The 19636-nt window shown below is 51.6% G+C and overlaps 2 protein-coding genes across 11 annotated transcripts in view; both read right to left on the minus strand.

Moving 5' to 3' along the window:
- The window catches only part of LOC140408394 (uncharacterized), a 219392-nt gene extending 207591 nt beyond the window's left edge, over positions 1-11801 (minus strand). For all 3 annotated transcript variants that reach the window (XR_011940099.1, XM_072495523.1, XM_072495522.1), the window contains exon 1: positions 9486-11801. Coding sequence is in view for 2 of the 3 variants with exons in the window: in XM_072495523.1 (XP_072351624.1) it covers positions 9486-11801 (2316 nt within the window). In the remaining variant the exon portion in view is untranslated. The remainder of the gene's footprint in view (positions 1-9485) is intronic.
- Positions 11802-11858: 57 nt separating this feature from the next.
- The window catches only part of LOC140408395 (janus kinase and microtubule-interacting protein 1-like), a 517156-nt gene continuing 509378 nt past the window's right edge, over positions 11859-19636 (minus strand). For 6 of the 8 annotated variants that reach the window (XM_072495527.1, XM_072495531.1, XM_072495530.1 and 3 more), the window contains 3 exons: positions 15546-15611; positions 15181-15222; positions 11859-12104 (listed from right to left, as the gene is read on the minus strand). In XM_072495527.1, coding sequence (XP_072351628.1) covers positions 11859-12104; positions 15181-15222; positions 15546-15611 — 354 coding nt within the window. Of the gene's footprint in view, positions 12105-15180; positions 15254-15545; positions 15612-19636 lie in introns of all 8 variants that reach the window. The other 2 variants (XM_072495533.1, XM_072495528.1) reach the window with 2 other exon arrangements.

The raw sequence follows: 19636 nt of genomic DNA on the forward strand, positions 1-19636 counted from the left end.
GGGACACCACTACCCGGGACACCACTACCCGGGACTCCACTACCCGGGACTCCACTACCCGGGACTCCACTACCCGGGACTCCACTACCCGGGACTCCACTACCCGGGACTCCACTACCCGGGACTCCACTACCCGGGACTCCACTACCCGGGACTCCACTACCCGGGACTCCACTACCCGGGACACCACTACCCGGGACACCACTACCCGGGACACCACTACCCGGGACACCACTACCCGGGACACCACTACCCGAGACACCACTACCCAGGACAGCACTACCCAGGAAGACGAAATACCGGACAGTGACTCAGAGTGGATGGGTGGAGACGAACCCCCACTCCAAAGTGCCATGGACTCAGAGTGGGACGAAGAGCACGACACAACGCCACTGCTGTCACCAACACCCTCCACCATCGCAGAAACACTCACCTCGGTTGGGCACTTTAGTGATGAGGCGTCTGGTACACTCACTGGTGCGCACAACACAGCCGTCCCGGTACAGCAGGTGGAGGTAGGAGCAGCAGAGGGGCCGGGCGGTCGGAGGGCAGCCCAGCCCAAGCGAACATCTGCCGCCCAGATGGATCCCGGGTTCCTGGAGTTACCACACCCACACATAGATCCGATACAACCACCGACCCGGAGACAAGCGAAGAGGGTGACGGGCGGCTTGCGGCGGCTGCGCTCGCAGGTGGAGGAGTCCACCCGCGTCCAGGAGCAGGAAGTGGTGCCGGTCATGCGTGCCACCCAGGCCGACACCGCACGGGTGGCGTCCGCGGTGGAGGCAATGGGTGCGACAGTGTCAGACATGGGGAACGGTTTGCGAGGCCTGGGGCTTTGCGTGCAGGCGGCGTCTGTGGCCCAGGAAATGGCTGCCCTCTCACAGGAGGCCATGAGCCATTGCCAGTGCCAGATGGCAGAGGCGCTCAACGCCATGGCCCAGTCTCTGCAGGCCATGGCCCAGTCTCTGCAGGCCATCGCTGAGGGCATCGGCGCCAGTGGCCATGTGCGAGCCGGCGTCGCACTGTCACAGACAGGGTTTGCCAACCCCCTGGGCTCCATAGCTGCAAACCTGCAGACCCCTGTCGATACCAGCACGGGCCTCCAGGACTGGCAGCGCCAGATGTCGGGGGGGGCCGTCGGATGGCCAGTCCGTTCGCATCCCCCACCCATGTAGAGGCCTGGGGGCCATCGGGCACCCCGAGGGAGGAGGAGGTGGTGTGGTCCGTCCCGGCTCCCTCTGTAGGGGAGGTCCCGGTACACCGCGACACCTTGGACTCCCCCCCTTCCGTCCCAGGTGCATCGGGTGGGCAACGGGCAGGACAGGCTGGCAGCTCGCCATCCCAGTCCCCGGGCCGCAGCCTGGCCCATCTAGGCCAGGACGCCCCAGGAAACGGCCGCCAAAGGGATCCAGTGTCAGAGGGCAGGAATCACAGGAGTCCACCTCCAGTTCTGCTGTACCGTCTGGGGAACCATGTAGACGTAGTCAAAGGGCCCGTAAGGCCAAACAATTAGACACTGAGTAAGTTGGCACGGTTGCAGGGCACAGATGAGTTTTAGGGGCTAGGGCACGTGCATGAACTCCTTTGGTTATTAAAGTCAATGTTACACCTACAGAAGCTGCCTTTGTGCTCTGTCCAAAGTGTGCGCGGGTGTCATGTACGTTGAGCGCAAGTGTGTGTGTGAGGGGTGGTCTTACCTCAGCCCCAGGTGAGTCTGCCCCCTTCCCCCTGGGCCGCCATCAACATCCCCCGGGCAGAGGACGGGACCGTGCGCTGCAGTGTCACAGCCGCATGCAGGGATGGTCCGGGTGGATGGTGGTACTGTGGCCATGGGTCAGACATAGTCCAATGATGTAGAGCCAGGAGCTCACCGCAGGGCGGGTTGTCATCATCCTCCATGGCCTGCGATAGACACGCGTCCACCCGCAACTGTGTGAGCCCGGCCCGTTGTGCCGCAGGTGGATCGGCAATGGGGGGGGGGTGGTATGCATGCGGGTGGGGTGGGTGGGGTTGGGGAGGGGGGTGAGGGTGCTGGGTGGGTGGATGGGCGTGGGGTGTGGGTGGTCGGCTGTTGCCATGGTGTGCGGTCTGTGGCCATACTACCCGATTCCCACGCCCATCTAGTCAGTGAAGCGGGCGTCTATCAGTCTGTCTCGTGCCCGCTGGGCCAGCCGGTAACGGTGGACAGTCACCCGCCTGTGTCTACCCCGTCTGCCCTGACCATTACCCCCATCCCCCTCATCTGGGGAGGACTGCGCCTCTTCCTGCTGCTCCTCCACTCGGCCCTCCTCTGCCTGCGGCACATCGCCCCTCTGTTGGGCTATGTTGTGCAGGACGCAGCACACCACAATGATGCGGCCGACCCTATCTGACCGATACTGGAGGGCGCCCCCAGAGAGGTCCAGGCACCTGAAACGCATCTTCAGCACGCCAAAGCACCTCTCTATCACTCCCCTTGTCGCTACATGGGCATCATTGTAGCGGTTCTCCGCCTCATTGCGTGGCCTCCGTATAGGCATCATCAGCCACGATCGCAATGGGTAGCCCCTGTCGCCCAGCAACCAGCCCCTCAGCCGGGGATGGCGTCCCTCGTACATGCCGGGGATGGATGACCGCGACAACACGAATGAGTCGTGTACACTGCCTGGGTGACGGGTGCAGACGTGCAGGATCATCATGCGGTGGTCGCAGACCACCTGTACGTTCATCGAATAGGTCCCCTTCCTATTAGTGAACACGGCCCTGTTATCTGCAGGTGGCCGCACGGCGACGTGCATCCCATCGATCGCGCCCTGGACCATGGGGAACCCGGCCACGGCAGAGAAGCCCACGGCCCGGGCATCTTGGCTGGCCCGGTCCACGGGGAAGCGGATGTAGCGGTGAGCCATGGCATATAGGGCATCTGTCACTGCCCGGATGCACCGGTGCACCGATGTCTGCGATATGCCGGACAGGTCCCCACTCGGTGCCTGGAATGACCCCGTTACATAAAGGTTCAGGGCCACTGTAACCTTGACGGACACGGGGAGAGGGTGTCCCCCGCCAGTGCCACGCGGTGACAGGTGTGCCAGCAGGTGGCAGATGTGTGCCACGGTTTCCCGGCTCATCCTGAGTCTCCTCCTGCATTCCCGGTCCGTGAGGTCCTGGTATGACTGCCTGGGCCGGTACACACGGGGCGCCCTCGGGTGCCTCCGTTGCCGTGGGGCCGCGACGTCCTCCTCCCCCTCCTCGTCCTGTCGGTCGGGTGTCCCTTCAGCCTGGGCGGCTGCCGCCTGCCCCTCTGCAGCAGCCTGCGCCGCCTCTCTGGCACGCTCCTCCTCCTCCTCCTCATCCAGGGCAACATAGACATGAGCGGCTGCCGCCACGGCGGCCAGCATCGCTGGATGATCTGAAAACATGACGGCCTGGTGGGGGGAGGGGAACGACGACATGTCATCATTGCCCATATCCCCTCCTCCCCCCAGCCAGGTGGCATGGACCGCATGGGTCCAACTGTTGGAGGCTGGCACCTGGCCAGGTGGACCAACTCACTTGCCCCCCCATCCCCCTCCCCGGCACGGACCCCCCCCCCAACCTCCACCCCGGCACGGACACCCCCCCCATCCCCCTCCCCGGCACGGACCCCCTCCCGGCACTCCCCCGGAGCCCAGCCTACTCTAACCACACACCCCCCCACCCCGCCACACACACACACACACAACCCGAGACACACCTCTCCTCACGCATTCAGACTGCGGCCACGCCATCGCCTGCCCAGAGCCAACCCCCCAGGCCGTCACTCACCTCCACGCTGGTCGGCGTGAACCTGGAGCACCGGGTCACGCCGATGAAAAGGAGGTTTAATTTACGTCGACGTGAACGGTCATCACGTCGACGGGACTTCGGCCCATCCGGAAGGGAGAATATCGGCAGGCCGAAAATCGTCTGCCTTGCGCAGACCCGTGACATTCTCCGCAGCAGCGGCGCCATTAACGCCCCGCCGACTTTTCTCCCTTCGGAGACTTCGGCAACCGGCGGGGGCGGGATTCACGGCGGCCAACGGCCATTCTCCGACCCTCTGGGGAGTCGGAGAATGACGCCCCTTATCTTCCACTTTGGCACTTACCAGCTTTCTGGACTCAACGTCGAGTTCAACCGTTTCTGACAATCAACTCTGTCTCACTTGTTGCTATTTGCCAGTCTGAAATCTTGTTTCACATAACTTTCAGTCAGAGCTGTTCATTATCCTGCCATCCACACACCCTCGGGACAAATGTTTTGTCTATTTATTACAAACATTGCCGTTCACTTTGATAAAAGCAAATTACTGCGGGAATCTGAAACAAACACAGAAAATGCTGGACAATCTCAGCAGGTCTGACAGCGTCTGTGGAGAGAGAAGGCAGCTAGCGTTTAGAGTCTGGATGACTCTTTGTCAAAGCTCTTGTCAAAGATTGTCCGGTATTTTCTGTTCTTGTGCCACTCACTTTGGGTTTTGTTCAGTGAGACCTTTGTCATTTAACCTCTCCCGACCTCTACCCAATCCTGGACCTTACATAGAAGAATCCCATAGAATCCCTTCAGTGCAGAAGGAGGTTATTCGGCCCATCGAGTCTACACTACTTTGGTTCTTCCTCTCCATCCACCCTTTAGCAGCTTAAAACCCATCATATTTCTACCTTCCTTCAATTTGGAAGAAGAGGCATATTTGGCTCGAAATGTAAATTCCGTTCCTCTCCCCACTGATGCTGGCAGACCTACTGGGTATATCCAGCACGTGTTTTTATTTCAGATTTCTAGCGATGTACGAGATTAAGTGGTCTGGATGTCTCATCATTTTGATTCCCACTGTCTTAAAGCTACTTACATGGTGCGGCACCTGTGCCATGTCCTCACGGACTTGGTACCACTTGGAGGAGGAGGTTACCCACTCCGAGTGGCCGTCAAGGTCACCGCAGCTCTGAACTTCCACGCCATGGGATCACTCCAGGGATCAAGCGGGAACGTGCGTGGCATCTCACAAGCTACAGTCCACAAGTGCATCCATGAAGTTACAGATACCCTGTTTGCCCAGGCAGCTAACTATATAAATTTTGACATGGTCCAGGCCCAACAAGATGCCCGGGCAGCAGGATTCTCCGCCATCAACGGGATGCCCCAGGTCCAGGGGGTAATAGATGGCACGCATGTCACCTTCCGCTCACCGGGCCCTCTGGGAGTGCCCTACATCAACAGGGAGGGGTTCTACTTCCTGAACATCCAGCTCGTGTGCGCCCACCGCATGTGAGTGCACGCTTCCCAGGGAGTGTGCAAGGCTGGAGTAGTCGGACCACCGCGGCCTCTTCGAGGACCAACCTAGGATGACCAGTTCGCTCTTGGGGGATAAGGAGTCCCTGCTGAGGACCTGGCTAATGACACCAGGACGGAGATGGGTTACCGATGCAGAGGTCCGATACAACGTGGCCCATGCGGCCACCCGGACGGTCATTGAGTGGTGCATCGGACTCCTGAAAATGTGGTTCCAATGCCTTGAATGCTCTGGTGGTGTACTGCAGTAAACCTCCCAGAGGGTCGACTGCTTTACGGTGGTCTGCTGTGTCCTCCACAACCTGGCACAGCAGTGGGGTGAGGTGCTGGAGGTGGAGGGGAGAAACATGAGTCCACCTCCAAGGAGGAGTACAAGGATGAGAGGCGCCGGATCAGAACAGACTGGAGGACGAGCCCGGGGAGAACGCAAAGGACCAGCTGGAGGATGGAGGACAGGTGGGAGTGGCGCGTGTCTGGCAAGCCCAGAGGGCCAGGGAGGCCATCACGTAGGAAGTGGCCTCATTCATCATTCACCCTTTCTCTAACCCCACCCCCTTCCCATCCCCTCTCCCCATTGCCCAGCCTTCCCTGCTCCAACCCCATTTCCCACCCTCCCAGGGTCTGTGGAACATCACCACAGGGTGATGGGACTGTATCAGCACTGTCGGCAGGTCACTGTCGAGGGGAGGGGAGTGAAGATAACCCACTGAGAGCTGAGCGCAGGTGCTCCTCACTCAATGCCATAGTCTGACCCCTGCCTGTCTACTGAGTGCTCGCTCACACCCATCACCTGCATGTGAGATGCTTGGGGGTGTGTTGAGGAAGCATCCAGGCCCTCGGTGTCTGTGGAATTGGGCATGGTATTGGTGCTCGCATGGAGGAACAAAGTGCCAAGGGCGTCATATCGGTTGAGTTTGATTTTTATTAATGAACACCTGCGAACCCAGCTGCCTCAATCCCTCCTTTGCCACCCCTCCCAGACCCACCCCCTCCCCACCCCCAGTGCTGCCACCCCTCCCAGACCCACCCCCTCCCCACCCCCAGTGCTGCCACCACTCCCAGACCCACCCCCTCCCCACCCCCAGTGCTGCCACCCCTCCCAGACCCACCCCCAGTGCTGCCACCCCTCCCAGACCCACCCCCTCCCCACCCCCAGTGCTCGCTCAGTGATCCTCGACCTGCTTAGCCTTCCATACTCAATTGCTGCATCTAGGTGTTTCCTCAGGATGCACAACAGAGGTGGAGGCAGCCTGCTGCCTACCACATCCCATTGCCTTTGATGCCCCTGGTGGGTGCCCTCTGGGAGCGCTGGGGCCTGAGTGCCCCGGTACATTTGTCAGGGGCACATGCCCGCCGTGCCACCCTGCTCCGAGTGCTAACTCCGAGACGCACTGTTGTCAGTGGGGCGGGTGTCAGGGGAGCGGGGGACCGCCATCGCCACTCCATAGGGTGGCTCCAGGGAGGCACCCAGCACCCCCTCCTCTTGGTCAGTGTCCAAAGGGCCCTGGGGTTCACCTTGAGATGAGGGGCGGCTGGATTGTGCTCCGGCTGCCCCTGCGTCATCTGGCTCTGCCAGCCCTGGCGGCTCCCCAATGTCTGTAGCACGGTGTTGAAGCCCTCGGCGATGCTCCTCAGTGACTGGGACACGCTGTCGAGGCGCTCTGCCACGGCCATTGCTGACTGGACCGTGCCTTGGACACCTCCACTCATGCTGCCGACACCGTGCACCAGGTTCTCCACTGCGGTTGCCACCCTAGCAGTGTTGGCCTTGGTGCCACAAATTGCCGCCGCTATCTCCTGCGCCCATAACCTCTGGGACTCCTCTAATTGGCTATGGACCTGCTGGAGGGTAGCTGACATTCCCCTCTGAATCTCACAACCGCACCCTTGCATCTCCATCAGTTCCGGGTAAACCTGTTCCAGAGGCTCAGCATCTGACTGGGACCCAGCTGGGTCCTGGGGTCCAGCAGACCTCCGACTGCTATCTTGCCTGGGCGTTCCTGCCTCCACTTGATGTGCATCAACGACTGTGTGGTGCTCACCAGATTGTGCCCCAGAAGCCTGTCCACTACCGTTGCCCACCGAGATGTGTGTCTCTGCGCTGGTGGGGCGTGGGGATGACAGCTGTGATGCATCGACGGTGGAATCCTCAGAGCTCTCCTCTGAGGTGTTCTCATGGGAGGTAGAGGTGAGGGTAGGGGTGAGGTGGGGGAGGGGGGGGGGGGGGGGTGGCCATCCCGGGTGGGCCGTTGGATGGAGATCCTGTGGGAGAATAGACATGAGGCCAGTGGGAGGGATGGGTCAGTCTGTATGGCATCAACAACTCCCGTGCGACAGCTCCTCTGGGTGGGGCCCCTGGATCGTCAATTCTGTGCAGTACGCTAGTACGGAGGGGTGTCGGGGATCCGATACCAACTCACCTGTGCGGCCCGGTGGAGGTCTTATGGCAATGAGTGCCGGTTCTCCTGGTCACACTCCCCAAGCTGACGGCCAATGCCACTTCCTCTCAGGCGGCACTGGCTTCCCTATGGCTGACCATTCCAAGACCCTCAGTGGAACAGGGCATCCCATCTGGCATCGACCGTGTCCAATAAACTGCCCAGGTTGGCATCGCCGAATCGTGGAGCTAGTTTTCTCAGCGGCATGGCTGTGAGCTGAGTGGGCTTGGCTGTGCAGAAACGGTTTAAGTGCCTGCTCTCCCTGTGTGGCACGGTGGCGCAGTGGTTAGCACTGCTGCCTCACGGCACCGAGGACCCGTGTTCGATCCCAGTCCCGGGTCACTGTCTGTGTGGAGTTCGCATATTCTCCCCGTGTCTGCGTGGATTTCACCCCCACAACCTAAAGATGTGCAGGTAGGTGGATTGGCCGTGCTAAATTGCCCTTAATTAGAAAAAAATAATTGGGTATTCTAAATTAATAAAATAAAGAAAAAGTGCTGCTCTCTCTTGTTGGGGTGGGGGGTGGGGGTGCGGTCAAGCCAATCAGCCGGCGGGACCATCCTTTGCGGTGTGGAGGCCCATGGAGCCTTGTTAAGTTGACCAATTAACGTTTTATAGCATTGACGGCCTCACCAGGCTGGGGGTCGGTAAGCTCGCGGCAGTTCCCAAACTACCACATTTAGAAACGTTTTGGTTAAACGTGCCCGAGGACTGCCAATCAAAATAGCGGCCCGATATTCAAACAGCCATTCCTGCTGGCGAACTGATCTCACCAGCAGGAGCTCTGTCCATGTGAGGCCTTGGGGGGGGGGGGGAGAAATTCCGAGGCCAAACAGAATGGTAAAATGCCGATGAAAAGTGTGGTCATTTTTGGCACTGCATCCACCAAGAATCACCCCACAAAGCACGCCCAAAGGCAGACTTAGTTTCAAGTCCACTGAATCGCGCCCAATGCTGCAGAAACACTTATTGAATTCACCCTTCACCCTTTCAACATTGTCATAATATTTGAAGTCAAATAGAGTTTGTACATCAGGGCAAGAACAGGTTAGAAGACAATCGTCCTCCAGCTTAGTTTTCATGCTCTTTCATAACGTAAGAATTTAGTTAAATCCTGGATAAACATTGGTTACTTATTTTAACACAATGGCACAAAACTCACAATTACACAGATCCCTGTAAGAGGGTCAAAGTTTATCTGTAAGAAAGTCAATAAAGATGTCTTTCCAGGGTCAGGATTCTAATTGACTGAAAATTGAAGTGTTCCAGAAAAAACTGAATCCCCATAGAAGAGGTCGGAGCGACAAACCGGAGGTCCAACCCACCCCCTGCTCAAAGCCTACACTATTTCTAACTTTCCCAGATCTGATTAAAGGTCACACAGGCCTGAAACGTCAACACGGTTTCTCCCCACAGGTGCTGCCATAACCTGCTGAGTATTTCCAGCAACTGCAGCATTCTACTTTTCAATTCAGGTAGTTTCTCTCTAATTGGAGGGTCTTCAGGACATCCAAGGTAGAATCCAGGCCATCTCTCAGCAGGGTTGAGTTCTACTGGAATTAATCTGTGTGAACCCCTTCGCAAATAAACCAAAGGCCGCACAAAACGTAAGGAGAGTAGAGTTAAGGAGTCTCCACGAATGCTGCACACTTCCCTGCACAAATTGCAAACCAGTCAGATTTGAAGTCTGACTCAAATTACAGCCCCCCTGCCGGATCATGTCACTGCCCTTGTAATCAAACAGAATTTCACACCTACCTGTTCTAAAGCTTGAGTTCTTGCCAGCAGTGTCGAGTGCTCCGCTTGCAGCAGTTTTATTGTTGCCTCTTTAATGTGCAGCTCCCCCTTTAAGTTGTGAGAGAGCTGGCATTCCTCTTTAATCATGGCCTGCAAAGAAATTACTAACTGAGACTCTTTAGCGAGCTGAGTTCCCAGTGCTGCCTTCTCCTCCCGCATGGCCGTTTCAACCTTTCTTATCCCACACTGCTTTTCTTCCAATGCCTCCTCAAGTTTCCTCCGAAGGCTCTTGACACTTGCCTCAGAAATGTCAAATTCCTTCATCCTTTTTCTCAGCTGCGTTTCAAGGTTGTGCTTTGCTGCTTGACAGACAGATTCTTTGAACTCAAGTTCTTCAATCTTTTTGTTAAGCTCTGCTGTTACGTTTGCCTGTTCTTTTCTCAAAAAGCCAAACTCGTCGAGCTCACTGATTTTTCTTTGAAGTTGCGCCTCCAAGTTAGTTTTAGCAACTTCCAACTCGTTAATCCTATCTCTCTGACATTTTGTTTCAAATTTCACTTCCCTTTCAAATTTTTCAAGGTGAGAGCATTTTGTCTTCCAGCGATGTAGCTCTTCACTCATCCCGCGCTGTTTGACGCCCATTTCTTCGTTACGTTGTGCCAGCCTTCTCTGGGTCTCTTCCATTTCTTTTAGTAGGGTCTCCTGCTTGGAGATCCTTGCCTGTAACTTCTCTTCCGTTTCTTCTTTCATATTGTGGAGCTTTTCCATGCGAGCTATCTTCTCCTGCAGGATCTTGCTCTCCCCTTCCTGCAGATCTTCCGTCAACTCTTCCAGTACCTTGTTCCTCTCCTGCAACTTCCTTACACCCTCTTTTTGCTGCATCTGCTGCTCTCGCGACAGACCGAGCTCGTCATTCAGGCTTTCAACTTCATCTTTCAAAGCTTCCAGCTCTTTGCTCTTTTCGTTCAATTCCATTTCAAACCTGCTTCTCATCTTCACAATCAGCCCGGCCTTGTTCACCTCGGCCTCGGCCATTCTGCTCAGCTCTGCTTCAAGTTCCTTCTTTTCCTTCAGAATCTCTGGAGAAGCGTGCTGCCTTTCCTCAAGCTGGCTCTCCGCCTCCTTGATGTTTTTCCTCAGTTCCTCCATCACCTGCAAGGTCTTTTTTAAAGTTTCGTCTTTCTCTTCGAGTTGCTTCCTCAGACTTTTAATTTTGCCATTTTGCTTGCTTTCCACTCGTTTGAACTGCTCGTTCAGCTGCTGCTCAAAATGTTCCCAATCTCGGACAGTTTTTTCCAGATCTGAACACTGCTTTTTCAATTTTAATTCACAGTTCACCCTCTCTTCCAGGTCCATCTTTAATTTGGCAATCTTTGACTCAAGACGATCTCTGGACTCGCCTGCTTGCCCTATTTTCTGAAGCAAGTCTTTGTTGATTGCCTCAAGCTGGGAATGGGCTTCATCTCGCTCTTTGATCTCATCAAGCAGCATTTTGACTTGCTCCTGGTAGTCCTCCTCCGCATTTTCTTTTTCTTTCTGCAGCTGCTCGACTTGGCTGTACCTCTCCTCTAACTTGCTTTCGACGTCTTCTTTCTGCTTTGTTAATTGATCCAGTTTGGCACAGCGCATGCTCAGCATCCTCTGATTGTCCTGGCTTTGCAATAGCTGCCCTCGAAGTTCTTTGACCATTTCCATAAGCTCCTTCTCACTCATTTCTTTGATCTTTAGAAGTCCTTCCAAATTTTTGATGCTTTGAAATAGCTCTGTCTTGGCACCGAGTTTACCTTCAGCCTCCTCATCACTGCTACGAGAATCCAGGGAGTCCAGTTCTCTCACTGAAGCCAGTTTGCCTTTAAGGGCGTCACGTTCAAATTGAAGTTGATGATGCGAAAGCTCCATCTCATTGAACTTTTTCCTTAAAGTCGCCGATTCCTCGGTCCGTATCTCCAGTTCAACCTCACACTCTCTCAATTTCTCTTTGAAAATTTGTTGATTGTCCACAGCCTCGTTTCCTTTGAATTCTGGCTCTGCTGAGCTTTTTTGGAAATTCTGTAACTTTAAAATATAATCTTCAAGTTCTGCTATTCTGTCACCACTGTGTTTGTTTTCTTCTTTTAATTTTATCAGTTGCTCTGCTAAGGTTTGGTTAGTTAAAGCTGTCGACTCCCCTGGAAAAGACTCAAAATGTTCTCCTCCTTTAGGATCTGTGGGAGTCAGCAGTTCTCTGTGTTGTTCCTCAGAAGTGTGTGGCTCCTGTAATTGGGCCCCGCTATTATCTTCAGCACCTTGCCCTTTCTCCTGATCGCTCTGCACTTTTATAAGTTTGCTCCCCATCATTTCTGAATCGTTCAGGTATTTTTAAATTTTCTTTGCCCAATTCTAGATCGTTTAAACTCAAATTGTTGTCAGAATGAACTTCCTCCTCAGTAAATGGATATATATTGGAAAGTTTTGAATGGCATCTTCCAATGTGGACGTGGTGTGTGCACGCGGGTCTATTTTCTGCTTGTGTTCTAGTTTGTCCTTCGTAGAAACTTGGAATTTGGTCAATGCCTCCACATCAATGTATTCGTTTTGCTTTGTACACTTTAAAATTTGCTCTGTCGGCTTAGGTTTATCTTCTGTGAGCTCTCCTGCAGTCTAATGATAAAGATCATGTAAAAATGCAGACGAAAGGATTGTTAAATCGAGGACAAATCATTAAGAAATCCAGTTTTCTTACAAAGCTACATGGGTATTTTTTTCTTCAGAATGAAATTTACAGGCCAACTTTATTAACTTCTCTTCTCCCATCTAGTAATGACACTAACTCACGCCAGGTTGCTCTTCAGGCATTAATCGTTGTTCTCATTCTTTAGATTTGGGCATATAAGTTAGGCATCAGAAAGTTATTTAACCACAGGAATTTGCAAAGCTTAGCCTGCCTTCCCATATATTGGGTGGAATTTACTGGAGTGGACAAGATGGCTGCCAGGCCTGGACACCCACGAGGGATTCTCCAGGCTGTGGGGAAATTGTTCCAGGCTTAGTTAGCAGCAGGAAGAATCCAACACAAATGAGCAGTGCCACTTGAATCCAATTATCTCTGAGCCTATAAGGAGGTAATGGGGAAGCCACTTCCCTGCCCTTGTTTCCGACTCCCCTCCCCAAGGCCCCTATTTATCTCTCTCCAGTGATCCAGCAACAATCTGTGGTGAAGGGCTCAGTGTGTGACCAGCAGTGGCCATCGTTTCTGGTTGCACTGCTGACAGCCTCTGATTCACCAACCACCCTCAGGGAGATTGGGGGGGGGGGGGGGGGGGGAGAGATTTCCCCCCTACTTGGAACATAATCGAATGGGAGTTCCGACTCTCTCCAGGTGTGTTCCCTCCTTACCTGCTAACTGAATTGGGCCTGGCAGTGAATGGCAATATGGGAGTCCCATTGGCTCTCCAAGGCCCCTATTGTCAAAACTAAATTCTGCCCATTAAGTGTAATATTGGGCATCAGACTTTGGAAAGGATATCAACACCTTGGGCAGAAAGGTGCAGAGGAGATTTACTAGTATGATGCTCATAAAGATGCTGGGCATCAGGGGATTCAATTATGTTGAGAGAGCATATAAATTGGGAATATTCTCCTTAGAGCATAGTTCAAGAGGAGATTTAATTGAGGCCTTTAAAATTATGGAAGGAGTTTCAAAAGTTGGGACAAATTGTATCCCACAGGCAGGAGGTTTAGAAACAGATTGGACACAGATTTAAGGTAATGGGTAAAAGAACCATGGATGATGGGTCATTTGTTTTGTGCAGCGAACTGTTATAAGCTGGGATGCACTGCCTGAACAGGTGCTGGAAGCAGATGCAATATTAACTTTAAGGAAGAATTGGATATACACTTTAAAAAAAAATTAAACTTGCTGGCTTCTTGTGAATGAGCAGGAGAGGGGGACTACCAGGAAAGCTCTTTCAACAAGACACACAGGGTTAATGATACATCTACTTTCCACAAAGTGAGTCACATTAAGATGCATGGCCGATTACCCCTTCTGTAAAGAGAACTGTAGTGACCTCCCTGCTGTGACATTGCAGCGTGGGTATTAAAATACATGATTTGATACCACGCTGGAAGTTACATTTATCCACTGAATCATCAAAATGTTGTGTTCCTTCATTCACATTACAATGTGTTTATTTGATCTTTAAAAACAAAGGTCTACTTAGAGACAACGGCAAAGCCTGCTTCACACACAAGCAGAATGAAACGTGTATTAAGTTGAGATACCACATATTTACCTATGGATTAATACAATATCAAGTATGCCCTGTAATAAAAACTAAAGGAGTTGATTGTTCAGAATCAATGATAAACTTAATTTACCAGCCTGAAATGTCTAGCTGGGAACAGGGAGATCTAAAAACATTTTCTAGTTTAATTGCCTGGCAGCCAGCCAGCCACATCCCTTACCAACTGTCTTCAACAACAGGGAGATGGGTAAACGGGGTGGGATGGAAGAGAGGTCATGATGGGGGAGGAAGAGCCCACAGGTTTCCCTGAGGGGCTGAGGGGAGCACTCAGGTTCCTCGGCCCACAAGGAGTGCTGGAACAAACACTTACCTCACGGAGCCCGCAGGCCCCATTTCCCTTTCACTGCCGGGTTTCCCAGTCTATGGGAAACAAATGCAGCAGAAGTACATTTTACAAGGTGCTCACAGCTGCACTCTGGGAGACGGATTAAAATGTTAATGAAATGTCCTGCTTGCTCCCGCACAGCGGGGCATTCGGGTGCACTGCCATCGGCTGACATTAGAGAAAATATGCCAGGCATGTGTGCACCATGTTGAGGACATATTCCTGGTATTTACGTTTTTAACGTCCTTACACAAACCTCTAATCATGCAGTTATTATCGAGGCCAAAGTCTATATTGGAGAAATCTTTAATACATAATAGTTCTGTATTTTGAAACTCTTGCACAGCTACATTATTCTAAAAAATAACGTCTGCGATGAATTTCACAGGCGGTAGGGGTGGGGGTGTAGTGGGGGGTTCGTATCGCTCAACCAACTGTTGAACGAGTTGGTTGGCAGCTAAAGAAAGCTCGCCCGTCAGCGATATCGCACCGCCGGTGGGATAAACCAGCTGAGAGTGGGACTTCTGCCCCACAGTGGGAGGAAGCCCCATCCTCCGAGAGCTGCCAGCCAATCGGATAGGCCAGCAGCTCCAGCAATCCCAGCAGCACCAGAACCGAGTAGCAGGCCCTGCTGGGACTGTAAGGAGGCCCAAGATGAACTTCAATGGGTCCCAGTGCCAGGTAAGTACTGGCCATTTAGGATGGGAGGGCGGGGAAGAATAGATCACGAGGTTGGTCTGCCTCGTGATGTTGGGTGAGGGGTGCCACCCTGGCACTGCCAGGGTGCCCAGATGGCACTGCCAGGCTGGTAGGGCACTGCCAGGGTGCCAAGCTGGCAGTGCCAAATTGCCTGGGTGCCAGGTTGCCCATGCCAGGAATCAGGCCCTGGGGATGCCTTGCATAAGAGGGGGGATGCAGGGGGGGGGGGGGCTCTTGGACCACATAAGAAATGGAGGGGGGGCTAAATAGTGGTTAACATTTCATTCAAGGATTAGAACATTCGGGGCATCAGCTTGATAAGGAGTCAGTGTTCTCCTACAGACTGACTAGGTGCAACTCCCCTTAGGGATCAGGTACATTGAAGTAATAAGTATGGCCCACTAACCTGTGTTTCAGCAGATTGGCCATCAGGGCCAGAGGATAAAGGCTAAAGAGAAAAACAGAAATAAAAACAAAAACTGAAAACATAAAAGTCAAACAGAAAATAAAGGAGACGAGGTGACAAGTGGGAGCAGGAAAAAAAAGAGAAGCAAGGAGAGGTTTAAAGAAGAGAAAGATATTAGCACAAGTTCAAAGTCTAATAACGTACGTACATAACCATGCTTCACATCTGAAAAATGCTTTATTGACAGTATTTTCAACTGTTCATTATTACTAGTCTATTCGTAATCAATTTAAAATGGATCAAAATGTGCAATTAATCTTATAATTAAAACTGTAGATTTGACTTACTACACTGTCAGATCTCACCTTTTCTTCTATTTCTTTGATTTGTCTTTTCTGAATTTCTATCTTGTCTTCCAATTCTTTAATCCTCTGCAGGGGAATAGATCACAGACTGTTAAGAAAATAACCAACAACAGATTGGTAATGTGCAAATAGAAGAATGGCAATGAGCATTGACCATTTCTGTTCCATTATTTCAATAAATTTGCAGGGAGTAATGTGTTGTACACTCGAGCTTACGCAGAATTCTACTAAAGTTTTCTGGTTTAATTTTAAAATTAATTGTTAAGTAATTGGTCATTTTCATGCTGATAACTTCTCAATCAATTTAAAAGGATCCTTTCCATTTTCTGGATGCTCGGGGATGCAATGCTGTTTTCAAAGCAACCGACAGTCATTTTCCAGTAAGCATTCGGAAAGATGGTACAATCAACTCCTAACATGTTCCACAACTCTTGAATGCTTCCCTTAAAATAGGAACATTTATACGGACTGTTTAATTAATAATAACCAGTGATACCCACCCTATTAAGAACACAGCCACAACATGCAGCTCAGGGAGAAGCAGGAATGTAAAGGCAACAACGCAGAGTTAGCAGAATCGTTGCACAGTATTCCAACAAACAGAGATTAAAAGCTCAGTTGCTAATCTGGGTGAGGACAAAGGCCAATACTCTCAGCAGCTGCTTAGCTACTGACTACTCAAGTGTTAAAACAAGCACAGATGAACCTCGCGGGGCGATGGCGTTGTATGCATTTGTTTTCTCCTTCGGGAAACATTCCGGTGCCAAGTACATGTGAAATAAACTCTGTGCCTAGCTGCGAGCGGCGTTTACTTTTGGAAGAGTCCTTTTTTTTCCCCAGGAGGGAAGTACATTGCAGCCCGTCAAAACAGTTAAACCAATCGGTGTTTCTTGGACGGTATGTTTCCTCGCCCCCTCCACGCCTCTTAATGAATGGTCATTTTGTTTGAGCAGGCACAAGCTCACAAGCTCCCAGTGTGCCTCCAGACGAGGAAGCTCATGTGCACCAAGTTACCATGGGAACACAAGCTTAGAGAAATGGTAAACGAATCGTTCTTCCAGTTCTTGAACTTGAGGGGAGTTTGTTTCACCGTTGTAGAAAGTAAGGAGATCAGAGTAAAGAAACAGGGTAGTCTCTGTAAAACAGCAAACTTCAATTCTTTATTTTAAAATGTGGCGGATCAAGATTGACGACCATGTGACACCAGCAAATCCTAAAATATAAATATGTGCCTATACTTCAGATCGGTGTGTTAGCAGTCCTTATTGTGTTGATTGAAAGACTATTTACCTTCTGGATTTTCAATAAAGGTTTTTTTCACCAATGTTCGCATGCCTTGCAACATGAATATAATGAATAGTTGTACATTATCAGTTGAACCACTAATTTTTCCAAATGTATCCCTTCATTTGATGTATCCCTTTGCCTATTTCCAGATCCTTGCACGTTTTCCTAATTTTTCTGTCCCTGCTGCATTTCCACAATGTGAAAGATGTTTTTAGTACTTTTTAAGTGACCAGTAAATCAGACTGACTGGTTGCTGACAGCAAAATGTTTCCCCGTAGACTTGAAATGCCCACCGACAAATGAAAGCCCATTGATCTATGGCAGCTCAACTTATCATGTCTTTGGCAGCCCTGAGAATCACACTCTGAAGTTAGTATTTACATTATAACAAGACCCCATCCGACAACACTGCCCTTTCCAGACACAGGGAATGAAATCTTGTTCCGCAGCAGAACAACAGGGCCTTTATGAGGCTGGAACCTGGTTCTCTGAATGGCGAGTGGCCTGACCCTTTCACCCAGCCCAGCCCCACACCCTGACTTGCCCAGCATTCGTCAGCAGAGCACTACTCAGAATAAGGATAAGGGTGTCCTTCCAGTGACAGGCAACTTGAAAGCCACTGACAATACGTACACATCTGCTCCACTGGGAAATAAATCTTGTCTTAAGCACTGGTGCTCAGACATATTGAGAAAGCCGATTGTCTGCATGTTGACCCTGTGTGGGGGATCCTTTCCTCCTTCCAGCTGGATCGAGGTGTCCATCATTCACTCTGCATGTGAAGGCTCATGTGGCTGGTACTGCTACTGGTGGGGCCCCTGCCTCTGTTCGAGCAGTTGGGTCTCTGCTCCTGACACTCAACAGAGGTGGAAGGTGGAGATGGATCAGCTGCTTAATTGTTGCAGTGAGGGTTCGGCAGCAGGAGACGCATCTGAAGGTGTGCGAAGTGCTCGGCAGGTGAAGTGGCTTCCAAAAAATTGGCAATCACCTGTCAAGCAGGGAAAGCACTCTCTGAGAGAAGTGCATTGATTAGCTCTCTCTCAATGGCCATGGCTGGAGCTCCTCAGTGTAACCTGTTTCCTAACTAGTCAAGGTCACCTTGGAGACAACACTGTGGGAAGAGCTTTTACAGTGAAACTGACAAGCTATGAATACTGTGATCAAAGTATTCGCAGTTTCACTGTAAAAGCTCTTCCCACAGTGTTGTCTCCAAGGTGGCCTTGACCAGTTAGGAAACAGGTTCCATGGCTGGGACAAGCAGAATTCAGGGCTAAAGTGCTTCATAACTGCCTTCTTAACAACTTCAACAACATTTTAATTGTTGTATGCTATCTTGAATGTATTGTGGGAATTACTGAGTCTTTTTATCAGCTTTGAAGAAATGGCTGAAAAGTGGCTTACTTATGATAACCCTGGGCAAAGTTTTCTGTTAGTTCTCCCGTCGGAGCTGAATTGCACGTAGCACAAATCACTCCGTATCCCTCAGCATGCAAATTTATGCATGGCATGGAATACGAGGGATTCTCTAGAGAATTTTCAGGCCGCCATTTTGAACAGCCTTCCCCCAAGTACGGGGGGATGACCAAACACCCCCCTCCCTACATAGAGGGACTCCCCCCATAAAAAAGACCCCTGGCTGGAAGCTAGATAGCAGTCCAGGCAGGCGCAGTGAAAACAATTACAGTGTAACATTTACCTGGAAGCACTACCTGTCCATTCCTGGAAAGAGAATAGCTGTGGCCTGTGTTTAAGCCCCTCAGATCCATTATCTACAAGCCATTCATTAATTTCTGGTAGTAGGCTGTGATTGACAGCTTCCACAACGCAGCTGTGAGCCTGGCTCCATTCATCTTCTTCATGGATGAGTAAGTCTAAGTGCGGAAACCATCAATGTTTACAAACATCTACCACATCAAAGGGAGTTAAGTGCTTTCCAATTACACCCCTTCACGCTTGAGTGATGTCAAGGTGCTGAGCTGGAAATTGAATGCACTTAACTGGTGAGCTCCTGATTGAATTTGACCCTTAATGATACAGCTGGAGTATGAAGGTGTCCAGAGGGGCGGCATGGGTAGGCTCCCAGATGACCAGAGGCCTTCTGAACATTTACAGGACACAGGCAGCATTCAGCAGTGTGAGCAGCCAGAACCCTGTAAGTAGCACCAAAGAGGTGCATTTAAAAGACAGCCTGCAGCAATGGCGGTCTGATCCAAGCCACCCTGGTCCCGAGGGGGTGACCCCAAGTCTACAGATTTGGCACCACCCGCCACTGCTCCCAGCTCAGACAGTAACCCCCCCCCCCAGCAAGCCCGAGAGTTGTCAATGGTTTTTCAGTTGTTTTTAGCCTCCCGCTCCCTCCCTATCGCAGCCATAGCGTTCAGTCCCCAATTGTAAACACTTGTAGTAATTCACACCCGTGAGACTTCCATCTGAGAGCAACGGAACATTGCGGAAGGGCGTAGCATACTGTCTCCAACCCGCTAAAGACATTTAGATGCATGCAAATGCTGGTTTTGCGTACCGCCACCGTCGTGGGGTGCAATCCTAGTCATTGGCTCCAGCAAGGGCCCAAAGCATAATAATATAATATAATAATAATATGCGCTTATTGCCATAAGTAGGCTTCAATGAAAAGCCCCTAGTCACCACATTCCGGCGCCTGTTCGGGGAGGCCGGTTGGGAATTGAACCCATGCTGCTGGTCTTGTTCTGCATTACAAGCCAGCTGTTTAGCCCACTGTGCTAAACCAGCGGCCTAATTGCGCCAGGCGTGGACCTCGATTTTGGCCGTATGTCCGGTTCTCC

The sequence above is a fragment of the Scyliorhinus torazame genome, chromosome 3, assembly GCF_047496885.1.
Source record: "Scyliorhinus torazame isolate Kashiwa2021f chromosome 3, sScyTor2.1, whole genome shotgun sequence".
NCBI lineage: Eukaryota > Metazoa > Chordata > Chondrichthyes > Carcharhiniformes > Scyliorhinidae > Scyliorhinus > Scyliorhinus torazame.